Genomic DNA, 25,242 nt, shown 5'->3' with positions numbered 1-25,242 from the left:
GCACTACAAATGGATTATCTAGAACACTTCAAGACACCAAAAGAACACTACATCACAATACGCTACATGACACTAAAAGAGCACTACATACACACTGAAAATGAATAATCTAGGATACTTCTTGATACTAAAACAACACTACATTCACATTACAAACTGAAAATCTAGGACACTTCATGGCATTAAAACACTACATTTGCACTACAAATGGATTATATAGGACACTACATGACACTAAAATAGCACTATAGTCACACTACAAATGAATTATCTAGGACACTTCACGAGACTAAAACAACACTGCATTCACATTACAAATGGATTATCTAGGACACTTCATGACACTAAAACACTGCATTCACATTACAAATGGATTATCTAGGACACTACATTACACTAAAACAGCACTACATTTACACAACAAATGGATTATCTAGGACACCTCATGATACTAGAACAGCACTACATTCACACTACAAATTGAAAATCGTGGACACTGCATGACATTAAACCACCACCACATTTGCTTTTCCAATGGATTATCTAGGGCATTACATGACATTAAAACAACACTACATTCATACCACAAATGAATAATCTAGGACACTTCATAACACTAAAACAGCACTATGTTCACACTACAAATTGAAAATCTAGGACACTTCATGACATTAAAACAACACTAAATTTGCACTACCAATGGATTATCTAGGGCACTACATGTAGGGATGGGTTTAGTTGAGGGTACCATAGTACACCTGACAGAAAATTTAGATTTACCTTCGGGAAAATAAGTGTGTCCTGACCTTTTGATAATCCAATTAAATTTAATACATTGCACTAGAATTTGTCATTACAACAAATTGATAAGAAATCAGAAAACATCATATAAACCTGTAAGCTAGCCTGTCTCATAGTGACTCTACCACATTACTTTCCCTTCGGTCTTCTCCTTTCTACAGTGCTATAGTCCTTAATGAACCAAGTCTCGATTTCACAGATTCTGACTCTAGCATCTACATGACTCTCCTTTTCTGCTACTAACCAAATGATATATATTAGCCTCATTGTCAAAATAATGGGGGGATGGATCATAAGGCCACAACACGTTGGGAGAATTGTTTGTGTACACAACCATGATTAGACTACTTCTCATGACCTTATACTCCGGGAATGCATGCATACTGTTTCAAGCTCTGCGAACCTATCCACTGTGCATGCATTATGAAAGCACTTTTTCCCCCAGCACTGGGGGAAAATTAGTTAATCATTTGAACTCCAATTTCCCATTTTTGCATTTTTTGTTCTACTTTATAGGATGAATTGGCATTTTTGATGATTTGTTTCAGTAAATACATACTGAACAAGATAAAAAACTGCAAAGTGGTGTTTTATATTGCAAGCGTCTTTTAAGAAAATATATTTACACTGCACAGTGGGGAAACTCCATACTTACAAGTATGACCAGCGCCAATGGAACCAGATTACCCAGAGTGCAATACACGAACTTGGTGTAGTCAATGAAGCCTTCATCGATCTGGCAGTCATCTGTTGTGTTCACAAACTTACAAATGTCTGTCAGATTAGGCATTGTGTGGAAGTCACGGCACTGAAATATAACATAAACACAATTTGAAAATACAATAAAAACAAAATGAGAAAATACACTACAAACATAATATCAAAATACACTATAAACATAATGTCCAAATACAATATAAACACAATGTCCAAATACAATATAAACACAATGTCCAGATACAATATGCATACTGTCCAAATGCAATATAAACATAATGTCCAAATGCAATATAAACATAATGTCCAAATGCAATATAAACATAATGTCCAAATGCAATATAAACATAATGTCCAAATGCAATATACATAATGTCAAAAATATACCAGTAATATATATAATGTTAAATACTTGGTCAAAATACAATATGAACATAATGCTATAATACAAGATAAACAAAATGTCAAAATATAACATAACCAATGTAAAACTACAATATATACATGAATACACAATGCTATAGACATAATATTAACTGCAGATTTGATTATACACGTTTACCTCATTACCTGATGTGTAGACAACTGTAACGTACAGGGTTCAGTGTTTCATGCATCCATATGTAACATAGGGTTCAGTGTTTCATGCATTCATATGTAACATAGGGTTCAGTGTTTCATGCATCCATATGTAACATAGGGTTCAGTGTTTTACGCATCCATATGCAACATGTTTCAGCTATTGCAGACATACTAAACATTTATTGCGTCATGTAATTTTCAAATGTAGTTCGATAAGACAAATAGAGATATCTGACATGTTTTAAATGCTCATTTGTTTATGATTTCTCATCAACGTGTCACTCTGCCCTGTCACCTCACAGACTACTGGACAACATCAAGCATTTCACTCATAATAATGGTATACATTTGATATGTATTCTACATGTGATGGTTGGAAGTGATGATAGTACCTTTGTCACACGACCCATGAAGGTCCCGGGGTAGAATAGGCCTTCAGCAACCCATGCCTGCCATCAAAGGCAACTATGCTTGTCGTAGGAGGCGACTAATGGGATCGGGTGGTCAGGTACGCTGACTTGGTTGACACATGTCATTGGTTCCCAATTGCACAGATCAATGATCATGTTGTTGATCACTGGATTGTCTGGTCCAGACTGAACTATTTACAGACTGCAGCCATATAGCTGGAATATTGCGAAAACTCACTCACTCACTCACCTTTGTCACACAAGTAGTGGAATCAAACCACCTCAATGGGACAGCTGGCTCTACCATTGGTCCTCCAGTGATATCTTTGTGTTTATATGTACAATACCTTTTTCTGCCTATAGTTAATCTGTAACCGCCAACGTCTGTACACCTCACAATGAGAAGTCAACTCAGCATTAGTCTATTCCAACATGCAGGAATCTGGCTATGTTTTGGACCCACTAAGTAATGCCTCACAAGATATCAATGGCACTGGTTGTTTGGCTTCATGCATTCAATGTATGATCACTCCCCTGGGTTAAATCTGTGGGATATTCTGAAATCAGTAACTATTGACACTATTTCTGATCAAATTACTATCTGTTTGCTAGCTACCAAAGTACGCAATGTTACATAAACTCAACAGCAAAATATGATTTGAAACTTCCTTAACAATAAGGAAGGTCAATAGCCTACTCGCACTTATTGCAGTAGAGCTCATATATATGGGTGAAGCATGATCTGAAACAATTTAGGCACGCACCTTTAGAACACAGCAGCACAACCTGTCATGAGGACGCTAGGGTTTGGTTAACCAAACCAAACCTAACCCTAATCACCTACAATTTTAAGTTAAAGAGACTTATGGCATGTTTATAAAGTGTGTGGTGTTGTATTCTAAAGGCAGACCCAAACAGAAAAAAATAAATTGGGAATTTTGCAGTGTGTCCACATGTATATTTCCACGGATATCCACGATTAGCGAGCTATTCTGAATAACAGTTAATGGCGACTTTAAGGCGGAACTCACACAGATCCTACTTTGAGTGAAACAGACAAGGATATGCATCATCTCTGAGTTACCATAGAAACAGAGCTGTCTAGAATTAAATTATTAAGTACTGTCAAATTGTCAAAAATATCAATACCTCTTTAATGTTTTAACGAAACAGTATCAATGATTTCATGAAAATACTGAACCAACAAACCTGCTGTAACAGTAAGAGTGCATACCGTCAAAACGTTATCGAAACACATGAAATATGACGCAAATATTCTCAAATTTTAGAAATAAAAGCCATATGTAAGAAACATACATCTCTCTGTACAGTCAGTCTGTCCTTTTGAACAAGGACGAATATCACGATAGGGAAGAGGTTTTACGAAACTCGACATTCTACACATCACGACACTCACTATTGCCGCCACATGGGGATTTCCAGGGATTCCCCAAAGTATTAAATTCGTCACTTCCGCTTTTTTTTATAGCTAGAAACCTTTACTGACTGTTCCTATAATACATAGCCGAAAGAAGTCTTACCTCTATGTTACCCCCGTCCCTCAAAGTTCGTAGTTTCAATAATGGGTCTTCACCGATCCATTTAAGGCCCCGACCAATGTGGCTTTGTCCATTTTGAGACATATCATTCCAGGTGTGTTGCGCTTTCAACAAGCCCACAGCGCGATTATATGACAGTAACATTGCAGTCATCGCCACCATGGCACAGAGCCGGAACAGTGTCCTACAATTCTGTTGTAACATTCTGAAGTGCTGACAATGAAATGTCATTCCTGTGAGGAAAGTGGCTTACTCCATCGTATCAAATTAAACACTAGTTGTCTCTATCTCACCGTCATGTGACATCAATCAAGTCACGTGACGTGTGTGTACTTTTGATATCAGCAAGAAGGTATATATATCCTGTTGAGCAGAAGATTTCCTTCCGTCTACCACCCAATCTGTAACTGCCCAAATAGGCACTGCAGTTATTGTTTGTATGGAAATACGTTGTTCGTCTCGGCTCATTGACATCCAGTCTGTGGTTGGTCTGGTCAGGACTGGAAACTACACACCAGCGACGCATCAAAATGTGATGTAAATCACTCTCACTCACTCACTCACTATCTTATCAGGGGAAGGTGAACTATATGTATTCATAAGCGAAAGTATGACTGACCTACATCACTGAATAAGTGTTAGCATAAGTGATACATGATATCTATTGTGTCAACCCGCGAGTACATGTACGAGGGGATGTCAATAAGTTTTGAGCCTTGAGCATCTTTCGTACCCAGGTGTCACAGCCTATGGTACGACATTGAACCTTGGGGTGTAGCTGATGTGATATGTAAGTTTTGGTATCCTACTCTCAGAAGTTATTGAACAGCTCACATTGACAGAACGAGACACGGCAGTAATTAAGTTTTTAGTTCTTGAAGGAAACTCGGCGAAGAACATTGAAGAAAGGCTTTCGGCAGTTTATGGGAAGTCTTCCCCTTCATTTGCTACCATCAAACGATGGGTCAATAAATTTAAGCATGGTAGAGAGAGTCTTGAAGATGTCCCCCGTCCAGGGTGCCCAACAACAAGCACTAGTCAGGAAAACATTGACAGAGTGCATAGGCTTGTGCTGGAAAATCGTCGAATCACACTCTACGAGTTAGAGGAGACCACAGGCATTTCACACGGATCCATCGAGACAATTCTTCATGAACACCTCGTCATGTCTAAGGTGTGCGCAAGATGGGTGCCAAGAATGCTTACAGGTGAAATGAAGCAAACAAGGGTCACCATAAGCAACTCCATGCTAACCAGATACAACAAGAATCCAGAAGATTTTCACTTTAGGCTAGTAACCTGTGATGAAACCTGGATCCACCACTATGATCCTGAAAGCAAACAAGAATCATGGAATGGAAACATGTCCCTTCTCCCAGGACCAAAAAGTTCAAAGCCTCCAGATCAGTGCAGAAGGTAATGGCGAAAAAGTCTTCTGGGATAGCAAAGGCGTCATCCACATAGATTACTTACCAAAAGGAAGAACAATGAATGGGAAATATTACGCTAACTTGTTGAGGCAAGTGCGACAGTCAATCAAGGAGAAGCGCCGGGGCAAGATCAGACGTGGTATTCTTCTACATCAAGACAATGCTCCAGTACACACCTCTCGCGTTGCAGCCGCTGCTGTCCAGGGATGCGGGTACGAAATCCTGCCGCATCCCCCCTATTCTCCAGACCTGGCACCAAGTGATTACCGTCTGTTCCCAAATCTCAAGAAACACTTGCGTGGTCGTAGATTTCAGGATGATAATGAGTTTATTGCTGCTACTGAGGCTTGGTTTGAGGACCAAAATGGCGCCTTCTACAGAGATGGCATCAGCGACTGGCAGAAAAGATGGAACAAGTGTCTTGACTCACAATGGGACTATGTTGAAAAATAAATGTGGTTCATACCAATGTTTTGTGTTTTTCTATGCAAGGCTCAAAACGTATTGACACCCTCTCGTATACATGAGATGAATGTGTGTCTGTGGAAGGTTTTAAGCAGCCCTGTCTCACAGTCTCTAAATTTATCCCATCATTTGCCCTACAGCCTAGGCCTCCCTGTAACGCCCAAGCCCTGATGAAGCAAGTCTAGATGTTGGACTCCATTTCAGTTTAAATGGGATTGTTTGTTACAATCACAGACTAAGCGTTAGTCTAAGCTGCAATGTTCCACCAATATTAAGACACAAAAAATGGTTTGTATAACGTCAGTGTATGAAATAAGCCAATACCTAGCCCGACATCAAAATGAATTTAACCAGACCAGACACCAAGATATGGTGAATTTAGACGATCGTAAATTTCGCCCTAGATCAGTGGCTGGCTACCTGTAAAACAGCGACTGTGTGGAGATAACACGGATAATATCCGCTCATAAGTATGTATCCAAGGTAAACAGCGGTCTGATGGAGATAACACTGATAATATCCTAAGTATGTATCCAAGGTAAACAGCGGCCTGGTGGATATAACACTGATAATACCCTAAGTATGTATCCAAGGTAAACAGCGGTCTGATGGAGATAACACTGATAATATCCTAAGTATGTATCCAAGGTAAACACCGGCCTGGTGGATATGACACTGATAATATCCTAAGTATGTATCCAAGGTAAACAGCGGTCTGATGGAGATAACACTGATAATATCCTAAGTATGTATCCAAGGTAAACAGCGGTCTGATGGAGATAACACTGATAATATCCTAAGTATGTATCCAAGGTAAACAGCGGTCTGATGGAGATAACACTGATAATATCCTAAGTATGTATCCATGGTAAACAGCGGTCTGATGGAGATAACACTGATAATATCCTAAGTATGTATCCAAGGTAAACAGCGGTCTGATGGAGATAACACTGATAATATCCTAAGTATGTATCCAAGGTAAACAGCGGCCTGGTGGATGTAACACTGATAATATCCTAAGTATGTATCCAAGGTAAACAGCGGTCTGATGGAGATAACACTGATAATATCCTAAGTATGTATCCAAGGTAAACAGCGGTCTGATGGAGATAACACTGATAATATCCTAAGTATGTATCCAAGGTAAACAGCGGCCTGGTGGATATGACACTGATAATATCCTAAGTATGTATCCAAGGTAAACAGCGGTCTGATGGAGATAACACTGATAATACCCTAAGTATGTATCCAAGGTAAACAGCGGTCTGATGGAGATAACACTGATAATATCCTAAGTATGTATCCAAGGTAAACACCGGCCTGGTGGATATGACACTGATAATATCCTAAGTATGTATCCAAGGTAAACAGCGGTCTGATGGAGATAACACTGATAATATCCTAAGTATGTATCCAAGGTAAACAGCGGCCTGGTGGATATGACACTGATAATATCCTAAGTATGTATCCAAGGTAAACAGCGGTCTGATGGAGATAACACTGATAATACCCTAAGTATGTATCCAAGGTAAACAGCGGTCTGATGGAGATAACACTGATAATATCCTAAGTATGTATCCAAGGTAAACACCGGCCTGGTGGATATGACACTGATAATATCCTAAGTATGTATCCAAGGTAAACAGCGGTCTGATGGAGATAACACTGATAATATCCTAAGTATGTATCCAAGGTAAACAGCGGTCTGATGGAGATAACACTGATAATATCCTAAGTATGTATCCAAGGTAAACAGCGGTCTGATGGAGATAACACTGATAATATCCGCTAATAAGTATGTATCCAAGGTAAACAGCGGTCTGATGGAGATAACACTGATAATATCCTAAGTATGTATCCGAGGTAAACAGCGGTCTGATGGAGATAACACTGATAATATCCTAAGTATGTATCCAAGGTAAACAGCGGTCTGATGGAGATAACACTGATAATATCCTAAGTATGTATCCAAGGTAAACAGCGGTCTGATGGAGATAACACTGATAATATCCTAAGTATGTATCCAAGGTAAACAGCGGTCTGATGGAGATAACACTGATAATATCCTAAGTATGTATCCAAGGTAAACAGCGGTCTGATGGAGATAACACTGATAATATCCTAAGTATGTATCCAAGGTAAACAGCGGTCTGATGGAGATAACACTGATAATATCCGCTAATAAGTATGTATCCAAGGTAAACAGCGGTCTGATGGAGATAACACTGATAATATCCTAAGTATGTATCCAAGGTAAACAGCGGTCTGATGGAGATAACACTGATAATATCCTAAGTATGTATCCAAGGTAAACAGCGGTCTGATGGAGATAACACTGATAATATCCGCTAATAAGTATGTATCCAAGGTAAACAGCGGTCTGATGGAGATAACACTGATAATATCCTAAGTATGTATCCAAGGTAAACAGCGGTCTGATGGAGATAACACTGATAATATCCTAAGTATGTATCCAAGGTAAACAGCGGTCTGATGGAGATAACACTGATAATATCCGCTAATAAGTATGTATCCAAGGTAAACAGCGGTCTGATGGAGATAACACTGATAATATCCTAAGTATGTATCCAAGGTAAACAGCGGTCTGATGGAGATAACACTGATAATATCCGCTAATAAGTATGTATCCAAGGTAAACAGCGGTCTGATGGAGATAACACTGATAATATCCTAAGTATGTATCCAAGGTAAACAGCGGTCTGATGGATATAACACTGATAATATCCTAAGTATGTATCCAAGGTAAACAGCGGTCTGATGGAGATAACACTGATAATATCCGCTAATAAGTATGTATCCAAGGTAAACAGCGGTCTGATGGAGATAACACTGATAATATCCTAAGTATGTATCCAAGGTAAACAGCGGTCTGATGGATATAACACTGATAATATCCTAAGTATGTATCCAAGGTAAACAGCGGTCTGATGGAGATAACACTGATAATATCCTAAGTATGTATCCAAGGTAAACAGCGGTCTGATGGAGATAACACTGATAATATCCTAAGTATGTATCCAAGGTAAACAGCGGTCTGATGGATATAACACTGATAATATCCTAAGTATGTATCCAAGGTAAACAGCGGTCTGATGGAGATAACACTGATAATATCCTAAGTATGTATCCAAGGTAAACAGCGGTCTGATGGAGATAACACTGATAATATCCTAAGTATGTATCCAAGGTAAACAGCGGTCTGATGGAGATAACACTGATAATATCCTAAGTATGTATCCAAGGTAAACAGCGGTCTGATGGAGATAACACTGATAATACCCGCTCATAATTATGTATTCATGCTAATCAGCGGTCTGATGGAGATAACCCTGATAATACACAGTGGTGTGGCACCTCAGCAGCTTACCACGCGGCTAGGAATCCGTTACAGAAGAACCCTCAGAGGATTTTGTATTCCATATGAGGATTTATGATTCCGCTTAGCTAAGGCAAGGACATTCTTGTGGCAGGGTCGAGAATTGTGTAGATCTTTGGAAGTTCGGAAAGCAATGTAGGGTTAAACTGTTGATGTAGATGTGGATGTTGTGTAGTTGATTCTTCATGGCATTGTGGCCAGTGCAGACGCCACAGGAGTAGAGGCACGTTAAAGTAACGCTTAGTCTCTGCATATATTTAATCGTCATAGCAACCAACAAACTAACCCATATAAACTGGAAAAGGAGCCCCAGGGAGACCAGAGATTTAGTCCCTGAAGAAATCTAGACTTGCTTCATTTAGGGCTTTAGCATTGCAGCCAGGGCTTGGCAGCCGGGACTGTGACACAGACTAAAGGCAAGTGTTCACGGGTAGCAATCACAACATGAATGTCCTGTATGTGCTGTCTGGACATTTGACCAGGTGCAGTAGTGTGCTCTGGACGAGACCAATGAACACCGGAGTATGTTGGAGACATCTTGTGGGACCTAGTGGAAGACTAACATCTAGTCTCGGAAATGCACATATTTCAAAGAAAAAAGAAGTTCCCAAATGAAAAGGAACGTAGAGAACTTTCTTCATTTTCAGACACTGTGGCTGTCTAGACTTACATGGGTTCTCTTTGGCATGTTTGTCTCATTGTCTGACTTATCACATGGCTAAAGTTACTCAGATGTCTGACAGTTCCTGCACAAGTCATTCGCATGCACTGACACATTTGTTTGTCTCATTGCCTGACCTATCACATGGCTAAAGTTACTCAGATGTCTGACAGTTCCTGCACAGGTCATTCGCATGCACTGACACATTTGTTTGTCTCATTGTCTGACCTATCACATGGCTAAAGTTACTCAGATGTCTGACAGTTCCTGCACAGGTCATTCGCATGCACTGACACATTTGTTTGTCTCATTGTCTGACCTATCACATGGCTAAAGTTACTCAGATGTCTGACAGTTCCTGCACAGGTCATTCGCATGCACTGACACATTTGTTTGTCTCATTGTCTGACCTATCACATGGCTAAAGTTACTCAGATGTCTGACAGTTCCTGCACAGGTCATTCGCATGCACTGACACATTTGTTTGTCTCATTGTCTGACCTATCACATGGCTAAAGTTACTCAGATGTCTGACAGTTCCTGCACAGGTCATTCGCATGCACTGACACATTTAGGTCTGGGTCCAGGCAGATGTACTTAATATGTAGACCCTTTATTAAACATAATAAACACTGGCTGAATTCACAGCCATATGCAAGTCTGTATATTCCGGGAACATCTGACTGGTTCTCATCGAGTGATTGTCATCTGTGCTATATCTGACCGGGATACAGCCGAGCAGCACTGCACGCTTGATGGCTGCAATACTGAGCCATTGTAAGACGTTGCTCGTGCGTTGCAGCTGCATTTTGTGGGGGACCTTTATGATAATTCTTCGTCTGAATATGAACCAAAAGCCCTTAATTTCTTTATCATCTACTCTAAACTGAAAAACTGGACAGTAGAGTAGCCAGGTGGTAAAAGTGTTCACTTGCCAATAGGAAAAACAGGTTTCATTCCGCGACACACACCCAACGGATATTTTCAAAATTGTTTAAACTGATACAAATCAGTACAAAATATATGACAATAGCAACACAAAATAGAGAGGCAGTATAATTAAACCAGCCATTATTGCATAAACACAAAGATGGTAATGTTCACCCTTCAACAATGGTCGTATTTCCAAATGTGCGGGGTGTCCATGCTGAGAATGACTTGTTAATCATGTCACACTGCTTTGTAGTTTGTTGGCTTCACACAAGGCACGTCAACTTGGAAATCAGCACGAATACTTCCTTTTAAATTCATACCCGTGCATTGAGAGTTTAGTCGACGCTAATATACTGTACAGTCGGCTTTTTCTTATTCGAGCAGTGTACGGTGAACGCTAGAGGCTATGGTGGAGATGAAACTACTTATGACAGAGCGTATCAATCGAATGAAAATGGTCGCGTCTGTACCAGACAATCTAGTGATTAACAGCATGAGCATGTGTCAAGCAAGCCAGGGAGCCTGATCGCTTTTCCGACAAGACCACCGACTTCCAGCTGAAATATTGCGACCAGCATTGTTGCTGAAGACCAGATATATACAGGTGACAAGTATGTCCTGCAGCACTTTTCCCGCGTGAGCGGTATCTCATTGCTGACGGTCTGAGGGAAGAGGACTTGTATCATAAATTGTAACTTGGAACGACGGATTGCTTGTTTTGTAAAACACAAGGTAATCCAACTTTGTTTTCTAAGGAAAACATTTAAATTTTGCACTTTTGATGTTGCTGGAATATTGCCCCAAATAGCGTAAAACCATACTGACTGATTCACTAGGCGACAAGGTGTCGGCAACGTAGTATGTTGTGTTGACTTCAAGAAAGACTACGTAACACTGCATGAAGCGTTTGTAAAATATAGGTCGTCAGTTACAGTGTAAGATTTGACAGCCGTTCGGCATTGAATGAAAGCAGACAGAGCCTCAGTGTGATGTTCGGCTGGGGTCTAGAGACAGGGAGGTCCATTCCATGGAAACAGACAGTATCACTTAATCTTTACGCTGATGATACTCAGCTGCTTCTTGGAGTGTGACCCCTGAAAGACCATCAGTCGGTAATGACCACCTTGACAGTGGGTGAGGGTTACATAAGACTGTCAGGGCCAAAGATAACTTTCCCATACCCTGATACCTGGAGGTCGGCAGAAGTCACACCCGGTTATACTGTCCCGGGCTCAGGGTGTTATCATGGACTCTGAAGAGGCGCGTCCACTGTACCGATCATCCCCGTGACTACATTGATTCGTAAGCGTCAGGCAGAGAGCTCGGGGAGTGCAATAATCTGCGTCATGGAAACAGCTGGGCTCGTGCAATAGCCTGCGTCATGGAAACAGTTTGGCTGGTGCAATAGTCTGCCTCTGGAAAACAGACCATCACTTATTTTCAGAGATTCGTATATTTTCATTCTCACAGGTTCTGAACCACATTATTTTCCCTACTGACTAGCCCTCTCTGCAATGTGGTCTCTCTCACAGTCCCTGAACCACATTATTTTCCCTACTGACTAGCCCTCTCTGTAATGATTAAAGTCATAAATCGTGTAAGTATAGATTTCCTCAGTTTCTGAATCACTGGTCTCCCTAGTGCTCCGTATCAATTTATATGGGTTAGTCTGTTACTATCAAAATTACATGTATATACATTCAGAGACTAAGCCCTAGTCTAAGCAAAACCATACTCACCGACGCACTGACTCACCGACTCACTCACTCACTAACTCTCCACAAAGCCACACAGGCAGTCCATTGCTGTCTGTGCTTGATCATTGTCAGCTAGAAACAATTGTTTAAGGTAGCTCTGTTGACTTTTCTGCTTGAAACAAGACTTATGTGTTTCTACCTGGAACTATTTGCACTACATCGATCTATAGCATGATCTTCTAACCACGACCAACACGTGCTCCATGGCACGGCCCCCGTTGATATGCCTGTGATGTCCTGATTACAAGTTTCACTTTCTGAAAATGGAGAAAGTCTCTTGGCTCCTTTCTTAAAGTATTATTTCATCTTTATAGATTTATCTTACCTATAAAGGTGTTAGTTGTCAGAGATAGGGAATTAGCTTTAAAGTGTCTATTTTAAAGAATAAAGAACAAAATATCCATTGTAAAGGAACTACAGAACTGGTGCCCCTTTCCCATTTTACTTTGCATCAGCATATAGATCCGTTTACTTTCTGGACACTGTGGCAACAGCTCTAATTAGAGTTAACACGACACGGCGATGTTGTTGTTCTCGTCCAAAATACCTTGTAAATATGATAATTAAATAAAACGTTTGTTTAAAGGTTAGCATATAGAAAAGCCATACATGTTATGAGAAGCCTTTCAATCATGTTTTTTTAATGGTACGTTCTAACGTTTTAGTTTTAATGTTTGTCATGAAGATAAATGTTTTTTGCATTTGCGGGGGAACAAACGTCGATTAATGTAGCTAAATGTGTCCCTTTCGTCGGATAATTTGGATTCGCCCTCTTTGCATAAAATTCCAGCAAACAGCTAAAATAGTATGAATGACTTTCGCTTGTTTTCATTACATGACTTAAGGTTAGCCTGCGAGGACATGACCCGGATCACGTGACCGGGGAGAGCACGAGGCCGCGTGCTGACAGTCAGACACACAAACCACTCTCAGCATCCAGTTGTTGGAGAAGAATGGGTCAAGTTGGCCCCATGTGTTTACGAATATACTCAGTCTGTCGTCATAGGAGACAAGGGATGCCCTTAGTTCATGATATTCAACTAGTGACTGTCTGTAGTGATTCCTTTTCACCAGATTTCTACCATTCCTAGTCCGAACTGTCTATCTGCGTTCCACTTCATCTGGCATGATGCAAAGGCTATCGCGATTCCAAGATGTCTTGCCTGTGCGGTCAAGGCGTATGGGTGTTTTTTCAGCAGGAATGGTTAGACTGTTTTCAGACGAAGTGTTTAAAACGGAATATCAGGATCGAGAACGTTCAAGATCAGTGACATCGTTTTATTACCAGAGCGCTATCGATCAAACAGCGGCCAAGGTATTGTTTATGAAAATGCCTAACATTGTCCGGTTTTCGTCCACATTGTTGTTTTATCAAAACATTACCATCTTTGCGTATTTATTGAGTAAGTTAGTCAATGTGATATTCTTAGCTCTTATACATGATGTTTGCTGTCTGTATAATTGTGATATCATCTCAATAGACACATTTCTTGGTAGAGTATCCACCACAATATTGTTGTTTTTGCACCGGATGGAATCAGCTGATCGACTAATAATTTCCTCAGGGCAAAGACTTTGCGTTATCTATTGCTCATATTTGCTGCTACAGACACGAATCGCCTGCAAATCAATAACTATATAAATCTTTAGTGTTATTAATAATAATTTTCAGCTCTGAATTTAACAAACAAACCTATCTTCTCAGGGTCGAAACAAAACTCCTCAAAACTGAATGTATGGGGCACAGTTTAAAGGGGCACTGATGCGGAGCGAATAATGCTTCTCGCCAACGGTCTAATTACGAAAGCAGACCGCAAATTGGTCAGCGCCCACTCCTTCGACCGTGACGGACAAAGGAACTGGGCTCCTGTCCATATTAGCAAAATTTCTTCACTTAAACAGTCAGGAGGCCGGATGCCCATCACATGCCATTTGTTTAAAAATATCCATGGTATTAATTCCTTGTCTGATCGTAACCATATATCCCAGCAGTGTAGTTCTTTTCGGATGCTTGGATGGTATACTTACTGATCCAATTTGATCCTATTTCTGTGTTTTTAACCTCGATATTTAATCATGTTACATGAAAATATGATGTCTACAGGCACGTAGCAAGCCATTTGTTTCAGTACGGAAGATTGCAAAGCTTTATATTTAGGTAGTTTTGAGTGTTGGTTCAGCTGTGATAGCAAATAGCATGCGTAAATTTTGGTAGCTATGGTAGCTACCCTGGTTTATTATTTATGATAATAAAAACACAGTTGATTTATTTGAATTCGTAAACAAAAAAAACGATGACCTTGGCTTTGGTAGATAAATCTGAAAATTGTCTTGCGTAAAAAACACCTTATTTCACTTATTTACCAAAGTACACAGCAAATGCCTGTGTGTATTCCTTATGTAACGAAATTCCGTCGGTATCCTCAAAACAGTTTCGGCCCATAAGTGTTTTCAGGCTGCATGCGACACAGAGATTACATCTTCCTTGCTGTAACTCGCGTTTGATGGTGTAAACCTACACGTGTTATTTGTCATCATTCTCTGGATGGTCAATTCATGAATTTATAGCAGGTATGATTAGTAGCAACACCACTCGGTTACTCAACAAAGGTTCCCATTTGGCACATCTCCTGTCTGGAGTAAATACTCAACATTATAAATTAAGGTCTGTAATGGCAAATGTATTGTATGTTATGTAATATGTGCATGTAAGTGATGCAAGAGGGTTTATCAGCTGAGTTACAAAAACAAACATCGATCAAAGGATTAACCGATAACACACTGATTGATTAATTACTTTTATCTTCTAGCGGATTTGTCAAAAGGCAGTGTGTGTAGATGACTACACCCTGTCGTAAAGTGTGAGTGCAAAAACAACATCCTCCCTTCAAAGAATTAACCACCCTTGCGTTGATTGATTGATTGCTCAATATTGGTCAATTAAATTACTTAGAATAGTGGACATCATACAATTAGTTGCCAGGTGTGCTATCTTGGGAGACCAATGAGAGGTTTATCTAGTTTTCACCAACGAAAGACGTGAAACGATGTGTTACTTTTTCGCAAATTAGACAGTTGTAAGACACGCGACACAGAGCAGGATTATTTACCAGCTGCAGATGAATGGAATACGATTTCTTTTACGTGGATATTGATGGATACATTCCTGAACAAGGTAGTAACCTGACACTGTTGCTATAAAATTAGTCTGTTTTACATTCATTATTTGCATTTTGTTTTAATTTATTTGTTGTAGCATTCAGCAGAATCTGTATGACAGAAAACACACACTAGATCGCGTATGTGTGTGAAATAGGATCCACATTGGCAATCTATACAATGTATAAATGTTGCTGTTATGTTAGAAATTTACTATGAGTATAAGCAAATCTTGTGTTCTTTTATTAATTTTCAGAATCATACAAATATGACAATAAACTAATTAGGGTTATGAGACAAAATATAGAGACGTACATTGGCTTCGTTATTTTTCCATCCTAATAGTTTTTTTACCATTTCTACCACTGGCAGATGATTAACCTTCAAAGTGTTTCATTTGTTTTCATAATACATTTGTAATGAAGTACAAATGACTTCACCTCAGTTGATCTGTCTATAATTAAACTATCAATTGCGCTTACGGACTGCGCAGCAGAGGTCACGAACCAGTCACGAATTCTGGGATATCATCCGGGTACTCACGGGAAAAAAACAATAACAAAAGTTTACACCAGTCCACGGAAATAGCTCCGCATCAGTGCCCCTTTAATATTCCCGTGACCTGTATGAACATCTTTATAGAAGTTTTTTCATGGAATTAGTTTCAAGGTTGCCCTTATGTTTAGAAGTCAACTAATGTGTCATACTATTACTTAAGGAACCATAACCTAAATTTGTTGGTAACCTTGATTCGTGGATCGCAGTAATAAGGGATTGGTAAAGGCAGGGGCACAGGCCATTTTGCACATTAGTCTAAGAAACGACCCATTAAAATTTTGAAGTTTACTATTGATACAGGGACAATGGCCCATTTTGAATTCAGAAAGTACCTAATAATCCTGAAAATGGCCCATTGATGTCATGAAGCAGTACTTTTGATGTACATACAATGCCTCATTGCCAAATCTCTGCATTACATGTACATACACTAATTTCCAGCACTGAGGTAAATAGCCCAAGATCACAAATGCCATCACCATCAAATAATAATTTTATAAAATATCATGTAGAAAAGATACCGTTAGCTCCAACCTTCTCACTTCTCATCATCTGCATTCTATGTTATCAATACTTAGTGCACAGGGCACTCTTAAAAAGTAACGGACTCCATGAACCTATGAAGAATGGATGATTATTGCAAATGGCTTCAGTGCATATACAGAATAAAACCACACATTTAAAATTTGATTTTCACACACTTCCCTTATATCTGCGTATCAAGGTTATGAGAGTGTAATGTTTAAAAAAGGAATATTCGATTGTAGTTTCATTATGATTTGTAGCCTGACTGACTAAACATTTTGGTACAGGGAACAGAGCTCCAGATAAGCAGCGTATTTGCATATAATATGCTGTAGAAAAGTTTAAATACACAAGAAAAGTAAATGCCAGTGTATGAAAAAAACAGTAAATATTTATGTTTTTACTGTGTCTAAATAACGATGCGTATTTACCCGGTACATCAAAATCATATACTGATATAGAGTATCAGTATCAATTCATGCCAAAATCATATACTGATATAGAGTATCAGTATCAATTCATGCCAATCGGAAAAAAAACTTGAAGTTTTTCCATCTCTAAAAACTTTTGATTAAGAGAATCTTGAATAATTGAAAATGCATTGAAGATGTGCAACAGAGATAGAATACCAGTCATGGGTTGTGAACCCTTCACTGATTGGCCCATCGATAAATATCAACCAGTGAAATAGCTGTTGTCTTTCTACATGTAATGTAAACAATGGGTAATGGTGAAAACTTAAACTCACTCAAATTGAAACATATGGGTTGTTTTTATGCTATAAGCAGAAAACTGTTTCCTGAGGGGACTGCTAGATGAATAAAGAGGCAAGTGCTGTGTTTCACAATCAGAGTCAATTGATGGTGATATCTTAATTGAACTTGTAACATAAGCTGTTCCTGTCATCAAAACAGATGTAGACCAAGGCACATGATTTTTCCTTACATTGTGAGTGGACAAAGCTAGCTTAGCTATTAGCTAATATTTCAGCATTGTTTGTTATTGATCTTTAACCTGGATGATCTTGTATTATCTCTATTGTTGAATGAACACATTACACTTCTTAAACTTGCTATTTTTAATTAATACCAGGATATTAAAAATATGGAGGATATAAGAAAATATAGATACCCACTTGAAATTGGAAATACCCACTTATTTTCACAAGTATGGGTAACATACCAACATGGCCAAAAGCTTATCTGGAGCTCTGGTGAAGCCTTAAGAGTATGCAAGCTGGATAATGATTTATATGCGATTACATATTGCCCTGAACATGTCATGTTCAGTCGTAAAGAAGTGGTATTAGCTTCAGGCCATTATTACATGGATATGGTAATCAGACATCAATAGACAGAATAATGGATTCGAATCATCTGTCAAGCAGAACATATCTGTAATTATGCAGAAATATAATTATGATTGAAATAGTCCACATGATCTGTATGTGTGTACTTGTATTCTTTGATGGCTATTTTAAGCCAATTCACTTGCAAAAACAACATCTGCATCTTGTTTTCTTTAGTATTTTTAAAAATTTTGTCATTGCTATTTATAGATACATATTGTAAATTTCAATTAGAAAATATGTTACAGAATACATCATGCAGAAGTTAAGACATATTGAGAAACCAGACACTGGAAGTTCGACCAGAACTTGAAGAAATTATCGATTCATGAAGGTATCTTAGCAGAATATTTTGTCAGGTCATAATATTTTTTAAGCTACTGTTCACAGTTAAAGATGATATTTTTGAAGAGGATCATCTGCATCATGGTTGACTGTGGTAAAGTCTGGTAGTCTGTTAGACATTCACATCATGGCGTTTTGACACAGACTGATTGTTTTGGACAGTATTTCTAGCACCATTTTATATTTTTTAAGTGCTTTAAATCAATGAAATGAGTAAACCGTGACCTGTCATTCATTTTAGCTAGTTGTGTCAGTGTGGGTGAGACTGAACAAGAAGTTACTGAAGGTTATCCACAAGGAAGTGAGATACGTGGTTTCGTCACATGTACCTATGTCTTTGTACTCTTAGTCATAGATATTTGGGATGCTTGACAAATTTAGAATTGGATTGAAAATGCAGTTTTGAATTGAAGATGCTGTATTTTGTCAAAATAACTCATATTAATGAAATTATAATTTGCAATACTACACACTAAACATTCAAGCATTTGACACTTTACATTGAACAAGTAGTGACAGCTGCTGAGGTCTCGTTACAACATAGTAGCAAATAAATCTACAGGGTTTGAGAGGAGTGACTGTTTAATATGTGGGGAGTGCATCTTGTGCGCTGATGCGTGCTCCAGAGGATGTGGCACAGCTATGGTCAGGTATAAAGTAGATGCAAACTTCTCATGATTGTTGCAGGGCTTGGATGAGTTCAGAAACATCAAGTGAAGGGTGTTGTTGACGTCATCCAAACCCTTCTCACATGTGTTCATTGAATTTGGAAGGTCGTTGTTGCAGGTGCACATTGTTATTTGTGAACCATGTGTATGGAGAAATGGAAAGACACCACGGGCAGATCCAGAACTTTGGAGAAGGGTGCGTAGGGGGAGGGCAAATATAATTCATGAAGTACATAGGTTAGTGGAGAATGATCATACAGGTAAACATTTTCGGGGGGAAGGGTGGGGGTGCAGCAATGGTCAGTATCGGATGGGACTCAACCAAAAAAAGTACTAGAATTTGTACTTTACTAAGAAAGTGAAATCCCAAATATGACATATGTTGCATTTGACCACTTTCTAAATGGCATCGTGTAATCATAATTTCATCTTGATTGGGGTAAATTAGGATGAATAGTTTTGATCTGCAAGTTGGTTTGGACACTGTTGTTGAGAAACCTTTGGAACAACATTGATTGATTGAATGTTGACTAATATGGTAAATAGAATTTCAAGAAAAGACAGCTGGCATGTGCATGTGAAATGTGACCCATCTGACTGCCTGAGACTGACTGGATTTCTGACAAACAGTCTAATTCTGTAGCTTGTCAGACTACTGGCCTGGTAAAAATTCTAGATGTTCCATATGTCTAATTCATCAGATCTGGTAAGGTTAAATCTTTTTCTGGCTAGTAATTTATCAGTTACTAGTCCAAGTGTCTGACATGGCTTTTGACTTATGTCATGCACTGGTATATGTTCAGATATACACTGAATATTTTGTGCAATCAGACAGTACAGTTACAGGATTGATTCTAATGCTTCTCAATGGATTTGTAGGCAGTCCCTGTCTCACACAGTGACATAGGCGCGACCATTCTAAATGCCAGGTACACAAATTAGGATATTCTGTTTTGGATGATAACATAGTTTATGGTCAGGGACAAATTCAACCACTGTGTTTGAAGTTTAGATGGGGTTTGGGAAATCCAGTGACAAGTTTTCATAATGTTTACTGATTCACAATAGATTTGAATGAAATTATAGTTGCGATGTTTTAAGTTTAATTGGATAATCAAAAGGTATAGACACACTACTTTTCACAAAGGCACAACTGAATTTTCTGTCCAGTGCACTTTGGCACCCTTTGAACATGTTGAATAGAAACCACATTTCTATCCTGAGTACAGATTTTAAAACAACGGTCACATCTTACAGCCACACACGTAGATGAAAGGGTGAACATATTAGACCCATATTTTACATTAGTTAAATGGATTTAATTGGAGTTCAGCGTAGATCAACATAGTTACGACCATATTTGAACTTAGCAAACCCATTATATGGCTGTGATTAGAGAAAACATTTCCAACAAGTTAAAAGTATCTCTACAGTTAGCTTGAATGCCAAGACCCTAGAGTTTCTGAAGTTTGACCTAAGTTCTCCCTTGTAGACTGAAAATAACCCTACTGCATTTGGGCTGAACATATGTAGTACACCGTGGTAACATGACTCTATAATCAAACTACGCTTTACTATGTTAATCACCACAGTCCACTGAAACTATGTACATGACCATAAGATGTGACTGCATCTCAAACCCCAAATCCTCGAAACAAAAATGCAATTAATATTTTTTCAGCCTTGACAAACCTACTTAAAATGCTATGTGCAAGCGAATACGACGACATTTCTCGACAGCTGTGTAGTGCAAATTGAACGTAAAAGTAAGAGTGGATAATTGATTCAAACACTACCTGATAGTGTTACCACTCGACATTACTCGTGATGATCATGATTGTTTATTGCATGTGAAATAGAGGCCATTAATAGCCAATAGGACTGTTTTGATTCATTTCCATATTTGGTGAATCAAATCATACTTTCTTGAATTCAATATGTTATTTGTGATCTTTGGAATCGAACATTCCTAAAATGATTTTACATTGTATTTGTATTGTATTTTGGTTTATATATAAGAGCTCCAGATTATCTGAGTATTGGTGTATAATATATCATTGAAAAATTGAAATACACAAGACAAATAAATGATGAAAAACACTTCATATTTATACAACTCAAAATAATCCAAGGAACACCTAGGTTTTTTATGATAAAGAAAACACGTATGATGGGATGAAAAGGAATTTTATTGGTGGTTATGGTCAATTCATTGCAGAAACTAAATCAGATGAATTCACATCAAACACAAACAGGGTATGGACACAATGCATCTTGATAGGGGTCACTCCCCAAAGTCACAGGAACTATAGTTCTCTAGTACAGCGTGTGTCCCCCTCTACTTTCAATGCAGGCGAGGCACCGTCGTTGCATCGATGCAACAAGATTCCTCAGAGTGCCTTGGGGAATGGCAAACCACTCTTGTTGCAGGAATTCCAACAACCGTGCAGCGTTTATTGGGGGCGGATGATTGACCCTTACACCTAGCCCCAACATGTCCCACAGGTGTTCAATGGGCTCTATATCAGGTGAATAGGCCGACCAGTGCATATTGTTGACGTTTTTTTTGCTGGAAGTCAGTGACCACTCTCCCACAGTGTGGTTGTGCATTATCGTCCTGCAAAATGGCTGCTTGACCAAAGATGTTTAGGGCAGGATTAATGATGGGTTGCAAGATTTCATCCCGATGCCTTATGGCAGTCAGATTCCCTTGGATGTGATAGAGAGGAGTGTGATGACCATTGCTGAAGCCTCCCCACACCATAACTGACCCTCCACGAAACCTGTGTCGTTCCCTAAGAAAACCTTTCACCAGGACATCTGTACTCGTGAATATGGCCGTCAAAATCTAGGCTCATCAGAGAAGAGCACATAGTTCCACTGATGCCTATTTCAACGCAAATGGCATCTGGCCCATGCTAAACGGTTGACTCTGTGATGTGGAAGCAGTGGTGGACGTACGACTTGATGTTGTGACCTTAAATTGTTTTCATGCAGATGGTTCCTGATAGTCTGATCTGAGACATTGACGTCTCCATTTCGGAGGAGACTTCTAAGGGTGTTTGCAGTGACAGTTCTTTGCCGCAATGCTGTGATGACGATGAATCTGTCCTGTCTTCGAGTTGTTATTCGTGGACAACTTCGGTGGCGTTGTTCACAGACTTCTCCAGTTGTCTGGAAACGAACCCATGGTCTGTGAATAACTGAGGGTGAAACATTAAGTCTTCTTGCTGCCTCACATATGGCAATTCCCTCCTGGATCCACCCGACAGCTCTTCCCCTGTCGGCAATGCTTAGACGGCGACGTTGAGGTATGGTTTTCAACATGTGACTAATCTGTGTTCCAAACGTTACGTATAAGGTGAATTTGTGCATGATGTTCAGGGAGATATGCACATGCACTGAATGGTTTGGGTGTATTCGGGAGAATAAAACCCATGGAAACCTCCATTTGAAACTTAAAATTGCGGAAAAATGTGTACCTTCTAACTTCAAACCCTTCAAAATGCTGTTTGGTTATCATCCTAATATAACATGACCTTTCAACCCTTACCAGATGTAGATCAAATGAAGTCATTACTTTGTACCCAATCTCTGTAAATTTTCGAGGATATGAACCAAGAGCATCTGACCCAAAATTACCACTGTTTCTTGGATTCTTTTGAGTAGTATACATTTAAGCTATGTTAAAATAAAAATACATATTTAACGAATCTATCAAAATCATGTAGCACATTATATGAATTCAAGTCAATCGAAACAAACTTAAAGGTCACATGTAACCAACAAATGAAACATAATTAAATCACAGTTATCACTTATTAATGATATATAGAATGTATTGCTAATTGAAAAAAAACAAATGTACACAATTATGAGCATATTATCGCAAATCAAAAGTGCAATTTGTATTCAGGGTTACCACCCTTGAAACGAAGCAGCCAAAATACTGAACCTAGTCAGAGCCGGTGGGTGTGCGCTTAAGTGTAACGAAGCCATTTCATTAGCCACTGGTTCATTTGCCAATACACTCAGCTGGCTGTTTGATTATGGTGTATATCCTGATAGGTGTCAATTTCAAATTGCCTGTGGTCAATGATTGAAGTTGTGCTTTGTATGTTGTCATTAGGCAGACATATAGTTGTCAATAAACCAGACTTTGAGTTTTTCTCTATGACAGAGTCTGCTTATCACAATCAATAAGTTTTTTTTAATGTAACAAGTAGATAATGTCTCCTGTGCACAACCAAGATTAGACTACTGCCCATGACCTCATTCTCAGGGCAGGCATACTGTTTCAAGGTCTGTGAACCTATTCACCACTTTGTCCCCCCAGCGTTTGGGAGGGGGAAATTAGTGAATCAGTTGAACTCCAATTTCATGGCCTTTTCTTCAGTGTGTTTTTTAATCTAACAAGTAGATTATGTTCGTCTCTGTGTGCACAACCAAGATTAGACTACTGATCATGACCTCATTCTCAGGGCAGGCATACTGTTTCAAGGTCTGTGAACCTATTCACCACTTTGTCCCACCAGCGTTTGGGAGGGGGAAATTAGCGAATCAGTTGAACTCCAATTTCATGGCCTTTTCTTCAGTGTTTTTTTTTTTTTCTACTTTATTGGTCAAATTGGCATTTTTGATGAATTGTTTCTGTAAGTGCATACCGAAAGATATCAGAATCTGTGAAGTTGTGTTTTACATTGCATATGACTTATAAATGAGCTTGTATGACTAGCTATTGGCAGCATGTAAGTGGAACAACATAGTTGGAGCAAGGTTTGAAAAATAGTTTGCTGTGTGAACCAAAACTTTCTCCACGGTTAGCAGGGTTTTATGGGACACAGAATTCCTGTAAGTGTTTTCAGACATTGTGAAAAGTGATATATTTGATATAAAAATCATAGTTTAGTTAGGATCCGAAATGTATATATCATTTTGATGAAACTACTGCCTGGCCTACTGTGTCGGGGGACTCATGACATCTTGGCTGGTTTTCCGGTCCCCAGTGTGGAATGGGTTTAAGTATTGTCAGTTTCTCTTGTCTTCTTATGTTGTAGTCCAACATCATTCATATCCAATCGTTCTGAATAACAGTGACAATAAACATACAGTACCGAAAGGTGATGTGTCATCTGATATTGCTATATAATAATGATGAATATATTTGGTTTCCAGTCATTTTTCTAATAACATTGAAAGTAACTATATTATAACAAAATCATTATCAAATGGTAAGTGTCCATGATCATCGATTTCAACCCCAGGACTCCCAAATTTGAGGAGCCATATAAAACCCTGGGTTAATGTTGAACAAAAAAGACAGCCATATGAGGTTATGTTGAGGTGTGTGTCATAACAAATCTCAATTTGACAACTGTTATGGGGAGATGAAGGTATGCTGAGTGTACAAAACTTGCCACAATTTTCAGTGTGCCAGCTTTGTCAGATATATAACATGAACTCAGTTCTGTAATTGATATACAGAGTTGTAGCCTATATTCAAGGATATCCTTGATTTGTGGATCATGGTAATTATTGTGTTTACTCATAAGTATGATGTCATGAATCAGTACTTTTGATGTACAGACATTGTCTCGATTTGCTGACAAAAAGTTCGAAATCTTTGCATTACACGTAAATGTACTATATCTAATTGTTCAACACTGAGTTATATAGCCCAAGATCAGTGTTACAAAATTATATGTGTTCACAAAATGTTAAAGGTCACATGCAACGTAAAACTTTGCAGATTCTGGTACCTTTCGGTATGCACTTACCGAAACAAATCATAAAAAATGCCAATTCAACCTATAAAGTTGAAAAAAACGCGATGAAGAAAAGCCAGCGAAATCGGAGTTCAAACGTTTCACTAAATTCCCCCCAGCTCTGGGGGGAAAACTGGTTTCAACTGCTGTGCTGCGCTGCGT

At 38.9% G+C, this 25,242-nt stretch overlaps 2 protein-coding genes across 5 annotated transcripts in view; one reads left to right on the top strand and one right to left on the bottom strand.

The window, feature by feature from the left end:
• Positions 1-4,385, bottom strand: part of LOC137257625 (mitochondrial sodium/calcium exchanger protein-like) — a 33,529-nt gene extending 29,144 nt beyond the window's left edge. Inside the window, exons 1-2 of one of the 4 annotated variants that reach the window (XM_067794957.1) lie at positions 4,052-4,385; positions 1,457-1,609 (exon numbers count right to left, since the gene is read on the bottom strand). In XM_067794957.1, the coding sequence (XP_067651058.1) occupies positions 1,457-1,609; positions 4,052-4,300 (402 nt within the window). In that variant the 5' untranslated portion in view covers positions 4,301-4,385. Of the gene's footprint in view, positions 1-1,456; positions 1,610-2,760; positions 2,898-3,827; positions 3,903-4,051 lie in introns of those variants that run through there. The other 3 variants (XM_067794963.1, XM_067794981.1, XM_067794971.1) reach the window with 3 other exon arrangements.
• Positions 4,386-13,579: 9,194 nt separating this feature from the next.
• The window catches only part of LOC137257566 (branched-chain alpha-ketoacid dehydrogenase kinase-like), a 60,509-nt gene continuing 48,846 nt past the window's right edge, over positions 13,580-25,242 (top strand). The window contains exon 1 of the mRNA XM_067794894.1: positions 13,580-14,027. Coding sequence (XP_067650995.1) covers positions 13,839-14,027 — 189 coding nt within the window. The 5' untranslated portion in view covers positions 13,580-13,838. The remainder of the gene's footprint in view (positions 14,028-25,242) is intronic.

Source organism: Haliotis asinina, chromosome 1 (assembly GCF_037392515.1).
Source record: "Haliotis asinina isolate JCU_RB_2024 chromosome 1, JCU_Hal_asi_v2, whole genome shotgun sequence".
NCBI lineage: Eukaryota > Metazoa > Mollusca > Gastropoda > Lepetellida > Haliotidae > Haliotis > Haliotis asinina.
This window is presented reverse-complemented; position numbering and strand designations above follow the sequence as displayed.